Source organism: Silurus meridionalis, chromosome 26 (assembly GCF_014805685.1).
Source record: "Silurus meridionalis isolate SWU-2019-XX chromosome 26, ASM1480568v1, whole genome shotgun sequence".
Lineage (NCBI taxonomy): Eukaryota > Metazoa > Chordata > Actinopteri > Siluriformes > Siluridae > Silurus > Silurus meridionalis.
In genome coordinates this window covers 19,097,009-19,110,990 of record NC_060909.1, presented here as the reverse complement: position 1 = coordinate 19,110,990, position 13,982 = coordinate 19,097,009, and the positions used below count along the sequence as shown (strand labels likewise).

At 42.2% G+C, this 13,982-nt stretch overlaps 2 protein-coding genes across 4 annotated transcripts in view; both read left to right on the top strand.

The window, feature by feature from the left end:
* Positions 1-1,021, top strand: part of mfsd6a (major facilitator superfamily domain containing 6a) — a 7,230-nt gene extending 6,209 nt beyond the window's left edge. Inside the window, 1 exon segment of the mRNA XM_046840453.1 lies at positions 241-1,021. Coding sequence (XP_046696409.1) covers positions 241-381 — 141 coding nt within the window. The 3' untranslated portion in view covers positions 382-1,021.
* Positions 1,022-1,990: 969 nt separating this feature from the next.
* Positions 1,991-13,515, top strand: glsa (glutaminase a). 3 transcript variants are annotated; one of them, XM_046840469.1, is made up of 18 exons: positions 1,991-2,316; positions 6,030-6,120; positions 6,709-6,827; positions 8,044-8,173; positions 8,268-8,347; positions 8,540-8,703; positions 9,539-9,597; positions 9,679-9,711; positions 9,844-9,902; positions 10,388-10,454; positions 10,557-10,607; positions 10,785-10,961; positions 11,134-11,265; positions 11,535-11,627; positions 11,757-11,818; positions 11,978-12,054; positions 12,477-12,540; positions 12,732-13,515. In XM_046840469.1, exons 1-18 carry the CDS (start codon positions 2,099-2,101, stop codon positions 12,883-12,885), a joined length of 1,830 nt encoding a protein of 609 aa, XP_046696425.1. In that variant the 5' UTR covers positions 1,991-2,098; the 3' UTR covers positions 12,886-13,515. The 3 variants fall into 3 exon arrangements, with proteins under 3 accessions (XP_046696425.1, XP_046696424.1, XP_046696423.1); XM_046840468.1 differs by having other exon boundaries at positions 1,992-2,316; positions 6,027-6,120; XM_046840467.1 differs by having other exon boundaries at positions 1,992-2,316; positions 6,024-6,120.
* Positions 13,516-13,982: the final 467 nt, after the last annotated feature.

The following is a 13,982-nucleotide window of genomic DNA, read 5'->3' as shown; positions in this document are numbered from 1 at the left end:
CCTTCCTCAGAAGGAGCGAGGTGAGTGTGTGGACACGCCAACAGAAAAATTACAACTTTTCACTTTCATCTCTTGGATTAAGTTCACAATAATGAAATACATACACAACAATGCCAAAGACCCAAATGGGGTCCAAATGTGCCGAAATTGAACCCAACCGTGACTTAAAACCGTGACCTTTGTGTACCGTTACACCTCGAATATACACAATGATCTTGTTCTTGTACTTGTTCTCTTTAGGAGCCAGATAATCGTCCTCCAAACTCTCAGGATGGGAATTCCCTCCCGGGGTCTCGTGGGAGCACAGCGGAGGTCGGAGGTTCTCCCAGAGGAACACACACTCCGCCGGACGGGGCGTTGTCTCAGGAGACCTCCAGATGAACAAACTTTTTCTCTCTCAAACACACACACACACACACACTTTAACTCCACGCTGATCCATGAAGGACTCTTTTACTTTAGCAGTGATTTTTGAGGTATGTAGTGTTACGCTGCTCTGACAATGTTCAACCTGCATCTTCAGTCCAGACCCTGATGGACCCTGATGCAGTGCTGGTAGTCGTTATTGGTGTTTTTGTGTGGATGTAAGTTATTTTCCGTGTTTGTGAAATCTAATATGATTTAAGGAAGGGTTGTTTTGAATATCTGATTATATCCTAAATCAGTGTTTTAATAATTTATTGATGTTCAGCGTTTTTAATTGCTTTCTCGCCCCAGCAGTCGATGATGAAGAATTAAACATGAAGGAATTCAGCCCTGTTACTGACATGATGCATGAACGAGGCCAAGTTGAAAGAAGGAATTAATGGTTTGATGATCTACGCTAGTCTTTTCTCTAACTGGCTCAGGACTAGTTTACAGCTTTAAACGCGTAGTTAGGAACAGATCATTTATCTGGAACACACTACACCTCATCACATGCTTCTGTTTCTGTATTATTGTGTTTCATGTAACATCTGTACCAAATCACGTCTGATTATAACCCGTACTAAACAAATAAAACACAGGGTTTTTTATTGTGTGAGATTCTCATGTCTTCATTATAAACTATATTAGTGTCTATAACATATAGAACATATTGTCACCACACACACACACACACACACACACCAGCGCCTGTGGGTATAGACACACACCCATAATATCTCACAACGTCCCATAGGAGAACCTGCAGCAACATCACCGTGGAAACCGGTGGGGGTGGAGATCTGAAAAAGATCTGATTTGAAAAATATCTCCTGAGTCATAGTGTAAAGATGGACGATAAGGAAGTGGATATATATCTATACTGTTTTTATTTGTTTATTTGTTTGTTTAAGCATCATAAATGTTTAAACATCTGGTTGCAGATATGATGGAAGAAAAGCTCTATTCACACGGCTTTAGTTTAATCATTATAAATACACTCAGATTAGGGCCTGAACCGGATTTCTTGTTTTAATACTATGGACAAATAAATACATTTACAGAAAATATATTGCATTCATTAAAGCTGCTTTTCAGTATAATACTATTCTGTTAAAATCTCTTGTATACCTAAAATGCACCTCAAACCGCTCAGAAGCAATTAGCAGTAAATATGTAATAAAAAATACTACTACTAATAATAATGTATAATAATTATTATTATTTTAATAATAGACCAGATTGCACTAATGGACAGGAAGAAAGAACTAGCCATTTTAATGAACTCTTATTTTAAATTTGATTAATAAAAATAAAATAGAAATGAATTTCTATATACATATTTAATTTTAATTACTAATTGAACTGGTTATATCTGAACAGATATCGCTGATATTTATCGATCTGATCCTGGAGCTTTTTACTCTCACCTGTTTTGCATTTCGGCATTATTTATTGATTGACACTTGAATTAGCCAATCAGCGTTAAAGACCGTATGACGGACACCAATAGCCGAACGGAAAAATGTCTGCGCGCGCCACTCTGTTCCAATCAGGGGCTTAGGAGAGTAAGAGCGTTGAGAGGAGGCGGGAAAAAGGGGAGTCGTGTTAATCCGATACATTGTACGCTGCTGGATTCCGGAGAGCGTCGCGTGATTTCCGTTGAGCGTTAACGGGAACTGTGAGACCGACAATGCTGCCGCTGAGGTGCTCGGTAGCCCTGAGGGAGCTGCTCATGCTCAAGCCTGGACGGACGAGTCCGTTATGGTGCGGCTTCGCCCCGGACCGGACGTCTAGAACCGCACCAGTGGCGGGGACTGAGGCGCGCGCTCCCGCCGAAGGATGCCGCCGCTATCTGTGCACGAGCGCCGGTCAAACGAAGGACGCAGGCAAAGATGGATCCAACGAAAAGTAAGTGAGACACATCACCACCACCAATATCATCATCATCATCACCACCACCACCACCAATATCATCATCATCATCATCATCATCATCATCATCACAACCAATATCATCATCATCATCATCACAACCAATATCATCATCATCATCATCATCATCATCATCATCATCACCACAACCAATATCATCATCATCATCACCACCACCAATATCATCATCATCATCATCCACCACCACCACCAATATCATCATCATCATCATCATCACCAACCAATATCATCATCATCATCACCACCAATATCATCATCATCATCACCACCACCAATATCATCATCATCATCATCATCATCACACCACCACCAATATCATCATCATCATCACCACCACCAATATCATCATCATCATCATCACCACCACCAATATCATCATCATCATCACCACCACCAATATCATCATCATCACCACCACCACCACCAATATCATTATCATCATCATCACCACCACCAATATCATCATCATCATCATCATCACCACCACCACCACCAATATCATCATCACCACCACCACCAATATCATCATCATCACCACCACCACCACCAATATCATCATCATCATCATCACCACCACCACCAATATCATCATCATCACCATCATCACCACCACCACCAATATCATCATCATCATCATCATCACCACCACCACCACCAATATCATCATCATCATCACCACCACCACCACCACCAATATCATCATCATCATCATCATCATCACCACCACCACCAATATCATCATCATCATCATCATCACCACCACCACCACCAATATCATCATCATCATCATCACCACCACCACCAATATCATCATCATCATCATCATCATCACCACCACCACCACCACCAATATCATCATCATCATCACCACCACCACCAATATCATCATCATCATCACCACCACCACCAATATCATCATCATCATCATCATCATCATCACCACCACCACCAATATCATCATCATCCACCACCACCACCAATATCATCATCATCACCACCACCAATATCATCATCATCATCATCATCACCACCACCACCAATATCATCATCATCACCACCACCAATATCATCATCATCATCACCACCACCACCAATATCATCATCATCATCATCATCACCACCACCACCACCAATATCATCATCATCATCATCATCATCATCACCACCACCACCACCACCACCAATATCATCATCATCATCATCATCATCATCATCATCATCATCATCATCATCATCATCATCATCACCACCACCACCAATATCATCATCATCATCATCACCGTAATCATCACCGTAATCATCATCATCATCATCATCATCACCGTAATCATCACCGTAATCATTACTATTATCATCATCATAATCATTACTATCACCGTCATCATCATCACCATTATCACCATAATCATTACCATCACCACCAACACCATCATCACCATCACCATAATCAGTACCATCACCGTCATCACCACCAACACTGACATCATCATCATCATCATCACCGTCATCACCACCAACATCATCATCATCCTCATCCTGTCCACACTGAGTCCACACAGGGAGCCATGATACAGAGCTGAGCGATGTGACTCGGACATGGCGATACCCCGGCTCTCTATAATATCACGATACTCAGATATACAGTTGAGCATCATAAATCCCCTGAATTGTGTTTTTGGTTGTTATTCGAATCCATAACGAACGATTTCATCATTTAGTGTAAAAAAAATGTGGCGGCTAATCACGACATTACCGTCAGATCGTATCGCTAGTGCTGCTAGTGATGATTTCTCAATGCTAAAGTTCTAACACAAGGAAACAGATCCCTCCTGAAGCGAAGCTCTTTCACTGAACCAGATTCAGCGTTTTCATTCATCAGTCTGATATCAGTCACACACACATCACACACACGTTCTGTCTCCTGAAATCAACTCAGAATGGTGGGACTGTAGCGAGAAACCTGAAGCATCACCACGATTCTAGGAGGGAGTGAGGAACCTGTTCTGCCACACACACACACACACACACACACACACACACACACACACAGAAATCTGTTTCTCTCCAGGGATTCATTGGCAGATTATAATAACATGGATACCACAGTGTGTGTGTGTGTGTGTGTGTGTGGTGTGTAAGAGAGAGAGAGCGCGAGAGAGAGACTGTTGAAGGTCATCAGTGTATTCTTTGCATCTGTGTGTAGCTGCTTGTGTGTGTGTGTGTGTGTGTGTGTGTGTGTGTGTGTGTGTGTGTGTGCACTCCTGAATTAGGAATGAGTCGATCAGCAGATGTTTACTTCAGGGAAGTGGAGGCTTAGAATAGCTAAGTTTAGCTCTGACGCTGAAGTGTGACGCAGCCATATAGCGGGTTGCTAATGGACCATTAGCATTGCTGCGTCTTCACACGTTCACAACCGGATTATTATAATCTGTATTATTCTACTAAAGTTACATCATGAGGATGATGATGATGATGATAAAGATTTTGTGCCACAAACTCACTTTATGATTGATTGTTCCATTGATGCTGTGTGTGTGTGTGTGTGTGTGTGTGTGTGTGTGTGTGTGTGTGTGTGTGTGTGTGTTCACCCCCTGTGACGATTGATCTGCTCACTTTTGTATTTTGTAAGTATTTGTTCTTTATGATTCACTGTTTGTCATCTGCCTTCCCTTCCACAATATGCACTCTAGAGCCTCTAGATCCTCACACCCATGCCCTTCACATGTTCTAGAATCTCTCTAACAAGTCTTCCACATTCTCGTTTATGGCCGCAACATTCACAACTCTTTTTTCAACAAACATCGAAAAATCTAGAACTCTTTTGGACAAGCATTTGGCATTGTAGAACCAACAAGTACCACACATCCAGACTCAACAATGTTCTAGAGCTGCTGAAAAAATAAATTCCACATTCTTAAATTTATCCTTCCCTTTGTAATTTAACATTCCAAATTAATCAGTGTTCTAGAGCCGTTTGATATTGACCATTCTGTACTCTAGAATAGTTTCACTAGGCAGTCTATATTAGTCCATATTAAAACCTTTTTCTTTCTTCTAGAACTCTTTTAACAAACATTCTACACTCTACAATCCGTCAGTCAAGAATGTCCATTTCTAGAGCATTTAACAAGCTTTTTTTCCACTAATCCTTCAGCACACATTCTAGAACCCTCCCACACGCTACGCTTTCCCCAGCCATCCAGAGATTACAGCAAAGAGGCTTTTCAGAAACAGAAGTATGGACAGACATGCTCTTGAGAAGTTGATTTTCAAGATCATGGGCCTTTGTTCTTTGTTTGTGACAGATGTTCTTTATGCTGTGTCTCTGGAGGTTTTTTGTATAATTATTTTATTTATTATTTTCCCTTCTGGAGGAATCCTCCTCAGCTCTTCCACAATGCACTGCAGCGCTGAGGTGGACTGTCCTCATTCATAAAGCGAATGGAATCAGTGTGTGATTTCAGGCTTTTCCTCTGCTGTCACTCCATCTCCAGCACTCCACCTCGTCCTCTCCCTCAGTGCCCGTGAAGATCAATACTGAAAAATATTTCTTAGAATCACAGTGACCATCTACTTATTGTGTCTCTGTGTGCGTGTGCGTGTGCGTGTGTGTGTGTGTGTGTGTGTGTGTGTGTGTGTGTCTGTTTGCATTTTATTACCAGAAGAAGGAAGGCAGGAATCCTGCCCAGTCTGGAAGACCTGCTTTTCTACACCATTGCCGAGGGCCAAGACAAAATCCCAGCACACAAGTTTACTACGGTACACACACACACACACACACACACACACACACACCACACACACACACACACACACACACACACACACATTCTATAACTCATCCACTAAATATCAAACATTCTAGAACTCTTCTACTAAGCATCAAACATATTCTGCATCTATAAGCATCTGATATTCCTGAACATTCCCAATATGCATTCAATATTCTGGAACTTTTCCACTAATCATCACACATTCTCACATTTTAGAACCCTTTCTCTATGCTTTTAATATTCTAGAACTCTTCCACTAAGTATCCCATTCCATGGATTTTTCCACATTCTGAAACCCCCACTCCCCCCACCCTTAAGCATCCAGCATTCTAGAGCCCTTCCAGTGTGCACCCCACATTGTAATACACTTCCAATATGGATCCAAACATTCTAGAACATGCCACATTCTGGGACTCTTACAACTATGTCATCATTCACACATAACATCAATATATCTAGAACTCTTCTATTTTAGAGTTTATAATCCACAAGTTCTCCTAATGTTAATATATTTAACCATTCATTATGATATACATCATTCTCTCTCTCTCTCTCTCTCTCTACCCCCATGTAGGCGTTGAAATCGACTGGTCTACGTACAGGAGACCCCCGTCTGAAGGAGTGTATGGAGATGCTGAAGATCACACTGAAGACCTCGTCTGATGGAGCTCTGGATCGACACCTGTTCAAAAAGTGTGATATCATGATGAACTCTTTATTTCGTTCACAACTGCAGTGAAGGACCTTTATATCATGTCTCAGTCCCACAGTAATGAAGTGTTTATTATTAATCAGAGACTCGACTCTCCAGGCGTGTGATTGGCTGATGCAGAGTGTTTTCTAGAGCTCAGTATTAAATATTCAGTGTTTAGGTGTTTGGTGTCTGTGAAGCACTGTGTGTGTGTGTGTGTGTGTGTGTGTGTGTGTGTGTGTGTGTGTGTGTGTGTGTGTGTGTCAGTGTGTCAGTCTTTAATCCTGAATAGATATATTCCTGAATAGTGTATTTCTAGATGAGATAGATGATACTTAATTCTGATTTGCTGGCTGTGTATTCAGAAGCAGGAAGGCTTCCAGTGACATCCAAATGAAGTGTTTGCATATGAAGTTTCCTGCTGAGATCCTCCATCTGCCATGTATTTCTTAAAAAACAAAAGTGAGAGAGAGAGAGAGATGTCAGGATGACAGGATATTTGCTGTGCAGAATTCCAGACATTGTCGTTCCTTTGTCCCCGGTATTAGTTTGTGCTGTTATGATAATGTCACAGTAGAGGTGTAGCAGACACACATTTCACGGTTCGAGTAAGTACTGAGTGAGCAGCAACAGTGACACTGCGCTAACTTTAGTTTTCAACTTTATACCCCTGGTGTTGTTGCGTATGTTTTCAAGTTTTATAATAATAATAAAAAACGTGACACTGCGCTCAAAGTGCGATGTGGAGAATAAACAAACTTGCGGTCCAACACTTAATATGTTCCTGAGGGAACTCGGATTGTAACCAACACGTGTTTTAGTTGTTCCACACGTAAAAAGAATTGCATTTACTTCACGTGTGCACCGAACCCAAAGCCCTGTGCCGAGACGGTGCAGTAAGAATACCTGTACTGTTACACCCATGTGACGCACAGCTATTTATTAGTTTCAGAAAAGCCACAACATGGACTTCAAGATCTTTGGATTTGGTTTGTCCTGCAACCACAGGCAGCTAGAAAACAAATTATTTTGCATTTAGGTTGTTTTGATTGTAACCCATCACAGGCTCGATTCTTGTCATCATGGCAACATGCAGCAAAGTAAAGTTGAAGCTTGAGCAGAAGAAAGCTCAGGATGAGTGCGAGTCCACAACACTGAACAGGTTCCTCCTTCCAGAAACTAAAAAGGGATGAAGAAATGATGTTTTTTTGTGTGTAGATGTGTCCAGAGCAACATTGTGTTGCTCACTCAGGCGTTCAGGAAGAAGTTTGTGATTCCCGATTTCCAGTCGTTCACGTCGCACATCGACGAGCTCTACGAGAGCGCCAAGAAGCTCTCAGGAGGACAGGTGAGCGTATCATCAGCTATCAGTGTGTTTGTGTTTCAAATATTAGCCTGTGGATAAAGAAAAGGATTTGTGTTAATGTTGTGTTGTTGTGTAGGTGGCAGACTACATCCCCCAGCTGGCTAAGTTCAGTAGTGATTTCTGGGCCGTGTCTCTCTGTACCGTTGATGGCCAGAGGTACGAAATGCAAAGTTTATCGGAAAAAACTCTTATATCACTTTGAAAATTATTTAAATTCATAGATACTTTCTATCTAAAACTTGGGACTCCTTCCATACGTGTTCCATCTCCTTGCTTTTAAAAAATACGATAGAAATGATGAAAACAATGATATAGCAAAATGTGTGTGATTTTTTTTTTTCCCCTCAGACACACAGTGGGTGATACCAAAGTGCCGTTCTGCCTGCAGTCCTGCGTGAAGCCGCTGAAGTACGCCATCGCCGTACACGATTACAGCACCGAGTACGTGCACCGCTTCATCGGGAAGGAGCCCAGCGGTCTGCGCTTCAACAAGCTGTTCCTCGACGAGGATGGTGCATACACACACACACACACACACACACACACACACACACACACACACACATGCATTACAGAGGACCGGTAAATTACTGAGGACCAGTACGTAATTGGGTCAATACGGACCACTGATACGCATCAGGACAAACATTACTGTTATCAGTACAGTTTTATCTTCGTACACTTCAGTGTTAATGGAGAATTAGAAGCTGCTGTTGTCATTTTCCATCCTTCCATTCTTCTATCCTTCTATCGCGCAGCCAAAAATTGTTTGATGTCCATGCGCATGTTCGGTGTATGTTTGCGTGTCATGGCGCCAGTGTTGAAACGTTAAAAACCGCAGGTCCACTTTATACCAGTGTGGGACACAATATATACAGTAGTGTTCCATTAAACATTTACAAACAAAACACGCCTCTACCTCAAGCAATGCGCTATATTTCCTCTGTCTCCGTCGTTTCCCGTCTCCAGCTGTAACTCTCCCGCCCCACCCCCGAGCTTCAAGTTTTTAGTTAGTACTAGTAGTCTTTGGGGACACCATGTCAGATTAAAAATATAAATCTAAATATGAGGAACCCCACAGGAAACGCTAGGCTAGAAAAGGTTTCACTGTCAGTGACGTCTCAGACACCCACAAGAAAATCCCTGAATCCCCAAATCCCAGAGTGTCACAGGGCCGTCACGACCACAGGCCACACTCTGGCGGAGTCGAGCTGGTTCAGGTAGAGTCGGCTTCTGTAAACTGCAGTACTAAAGATTAGCTGTAATAAAATTACAGAAAATTTCAACATCTTAGTTACATCTTAGTTATAACTGAGAGTTCCCTCTGCCGTCCTGTCGTTCCAACAGATAAGCCACACAATCCCATGGTGAACGCCGGAGCGATAGTCTGCACCTCGCTCATCAAGGTAAACCACGTGTGTTCGCGTAAAAACTATTCTGAGCTCCACGGCGTCGATCGTTCACAAAACCCTGTGTTTCTTTTCCAGCAAGGCGTCAGCAACGCTGAGAAGTTTGACTACGTGAGTAAAGCCTTTATGAGAAATGAAACGCTTCGCTCAGCAAAATAGTTTTTTATGTTCACTACGGGTTTTGGGGCAAAATAAAGATGTGAGCACGTGGAGGCGGAGCTCTGACTGTTTTCCACACTGCAGGTGATGAACTTCCTGAAAAAGATGGCAGGAAACGAGTACGTGGGCTTCAGCAATGCGACGTGAGTCTTTGCATTCTCTTCACTTGGTATCCACCAGGGTTGCCAGGTCTCTGCATATTTTCTAGCTCATTATGCACTCCAAAATCCTCTTTTTTCTATATACTATAACTTACAGTAGAGCACAGAACACTCTAATTTAACACGTTTATACACATGTTATTTTGATTATTTTATATAAAACAACATCATCGTAACTGTAGATTGATTGTAAACCATCCCCAATCTGGCAACCTGATCAATGCCCATTCTATTCCTCCTTCCCCTTATTGCGGGGGCAGCGTGATTCCTGTCCCAGTGGGTCTCAGGTACACATTGGTGCAGATCTTCATCTTCATCTTCACCACTGGGAATAAAAATAATAATAATAAATAGGGAAGAAAAAGAAACGGGGCAGAGACGCTGCACCACAACATCTTAAAAGACAAAAAATCAACACACGTCACAGTTTATCTGTTACACAAAAGTGATGTGTTTGTCTGGTCCAGGTTTCAGTCTGAGAGAATGTCAGGAGACCGAAACTTCGCCATCGGATACTACCTGAAAGAAAAAAAGGTGAAAATAAAATATTATTATTATTAATATAATAATGCAGGCGTTTCTTCCCGATAGAATCATATTTTATGATAATTGTATTTTGTTTGTGATTATATACAGTGTTTCCCAGAGGGCACGGATATGACCTCTATCCTGGACTTCTACTTCCAGGTCAGGCTAAATTGTTTTTGTTTTTTTGGATCTTGTTTTATTTGATATTTATTTTAGAATGTTCCTGTAACATTCCTCTGTTATTTCATCATTTATACTTATTACTTCTTGTTGCTTTTGTGTGTGTGTGTGTGTGTGTGTGTGTGTGTGTGTGTGTGTGTGTGTGTGTGTGTGTAGTTGTGCTCCATCGAGGTGACCTGTGAAAGCGCTAGCGTGATGGCGGCTACGTTGGCCAACGGAGGATTCTGTCCAATCACAGGTGAGCGTGTGCTGAACCCTGAGGCTGTGAGGAACACGCTGAGTCTCATGCACTCCTGCGGCATGTACGACTTCTCCGGCCAGTTCGCCTTCCACGTGAGTCTTACACACACACACACACACACACACACACACACACACATAATATAGTTATTATATAGTTTATTTTATTTAATTTAGTTCACATAGTTACACAGAGAGCTGGAGGCCAGTGTGTGTGTGTGTGTGTGTGTGTGTGTGTGTGTGTGTGTGTGTGTGTGTTTTGCAGGTGGGTTTACCATCAAAGTCTGGGGTGTCTGGTGGGATTTTGTTGGTGGTTCCTAATGTGATGGGTATCATGTGCTGGTCTCCTCCTCTGGATAAACTGGGGAACAGCGTCCGCGGCATCAAGTTCTGCACGGTACCGCCTGTCTGTCTGCATGCCTGTCTGTACATTTGTCTGGCTTTCTCTCTGTCTATCTGTCCATCTGTCTGTTGGTCTGTCTGTCTGTCTATCTGTTTGATCCCTGTCTCTCTCTCTCTGTCTGTCTGATCCCTGTCTGATCTCTGTTTGTCATTATAACTTTGTCTGTGTCTCTCACATTTGAAATGATGAAAAAATGAATAATTTAATTTGTGTGTGTGTGTGTGTGTGTGTGTGTGTGTGTGTGTGTGTGTGTGTGTGTTTAGGATCTGGTGCAGCTGTGTAACTTCCACAACTATGACAATCTGCGTCACTTCGCTAAGAAGCTGGATCCCCGGCGAGAGGGCGGAGACGAGCGGGTGAGTGATGGGTCTGTCCTCCAATCACAGCTGCCCTGACTGTGACCTCATAAAGCGAACATCACTGACTGTCTAACCTCGCCTTTATTTACTTGCGTGTGTGTGTGTGTGTGTGTGTGTGTGTTTCAGGTGAAATCTGTTATTAACCTGCTGTTTGCTGCCTACACAGGAGACGTCTCTGCACTGAGGAGGTATACACTAACACACACACACACACACACACACACACAAACACACACAGTCCCCTTTTCACCCAGAGCTCATGGTTCACTTTTCTTTCTGCATCCTTTAATCCACTAATACTGTGTGTGTGTGTGTGTGTGTGTGTGTGTGTGTGTGTGTGTGTGTAGGTTCGCACTGTCCTCGATGGACATGGAGCAGAGAGATTATGACTCCAGGACAGCGCTCCACGTGGCTGCAGCTGAAGGTACTCGTCCTTATTCCGTCACTTTAGCCCCTGCTGGCTGAACCGCTGAACTGCAGCTACACTGAAAACCTGGAAGTGTTTGGAGTGTTTTATCGCCCCTAGTGGTGGATATATATATTTTTTATTTTGCACATAAATAAAATATATACAATAAAAAACTACACAAAAAAGTGCAGGGAGAGACAGAAAACGCGAAAGGACTTATTTAAAGCGTCCACCTGAACAATAACGAAAACAAATGAACAACAAATGAAATTAAGACAATAGACTAAATTATAATAACAAATGTGTACGTGTCAATGACTGCGCATTAATTACAACACGTGTCGAAAACCCCGGAATAAAGTTCTCCAAATATATAAAATATAATGAACATAAATACACACATGCACACTGACTGTCTGAGGTGTGTGTTTTCGCAGGTCACGGCGAGGTCGTGCGCTTCCTTCTCGAGGCGTGTAAGGTGAACCCCGAACCCAGGGACAGGTGAGAGAAACGTCATGTTCTAGAGAAACCTTAATGTTCTAAATGTTCTGGGGGAAAAACTCTGACTCTGGAGTATATGTTCATGTTAATTAATTCAAATAAAAAAAAATCCAGTTAATCAGCTGTTACTGTACAATACTCTACTGTACGATAATGTTTAAAAAAATACGTGTGTGTGTGTGTGTGTGTAGGTGGGGGAACACACCCATGGATGAGGCCGTACACTTCGGCCATCACGACGTGGTGACCATTCTGCAGGATTACCACAAGAAGTACAGTCCTCAGGAGAGCTGCACTGTAGGGGACAAGGAGACGGCAGAGAAGAACCTGGACGGCATGCTCTGAGCACCAGCGTGTGTGTGCGCGTGAGATGTTCCTGGTGATTATTTCAGCAGACTCAGTGTAGGCCTGGTGATCACATATTTTGTGCAGAAGTGCGTATTTATAATGAATCGTGTGTGTGTGTGTGTGTGTGTGTGTACTCAGAAGCTGATGCTTCACAGGGTTGCCAGCTTGATTAAATTCAGAAACTCAGTTAAATCAGGAAACTACAAAAAATATTTCAGAAAAGGAGGATTGAAATCCCGTTCAATCTGGCAACCCCTGGGGAAGCATCAGCTTGCGCCTTGCCACGCCGTTTTGCCCTTTACAGTTTTGCCCTTTACACTCTCCAAATGTGTTGTATATCCTGTATAAGTGTAGTGATAGATTTTGTGGGAGATTTAGTGTCTTGGGGTCGTTTATTTAGTTTTATTTGAGATCGTTTTAATAAGTGAAACGTAATGACGATCAGGTTTGGGCTCACAGACGAGCGTCTACGCAGAACACATGGTTTTAAAGGTTTTTAAGGGTCTGTGGTGTCAGTGTGCAGCACTAACGCTGTACAATTAAATCATTTTAAAACTAATCTGAACTACAAATGAATTACCTACGAATATTAAATAATCATTGTGATGTCACAATGTTAAACCGTCACCAAAGACACGCCCTCTTTCTCAAACTCATGTGACCATGTGTCTGAAAAGCGAAAGATTTTTTTATTACATAGAAGTGTGTGTGTGTGTGATGTACTGTATTAGGTGATTATGGACCAGGGTGTGTTTAGCCTGTGACAGTAAGGGATGCTTTGTTTTATTGTGTGTGTGTGTGTGTGTGTGTGTGTGTGTGTGTGTGTGTGTGTAGTTTTTCCAAAGTCAGTTCTAACTGCACTGAAGTGTGAAAGTGTTCGTTGTAGGGAACAGAGAAGTTGAAGGCAGGGACGAGGTAAAGACCAAATCAAATACACAACAGTTGACTTGTTTGTTTGTGTGTTTGTTTATTTATTTATGTAGCTGGACATGACTTGAAACACAAAAAACATGATACATTTACGGGCAGCCTGGATGCACCGAGGCTTACAGAGGATGCGTTCCATAATTATTGCTCCCCCTCCTGCTATGAAT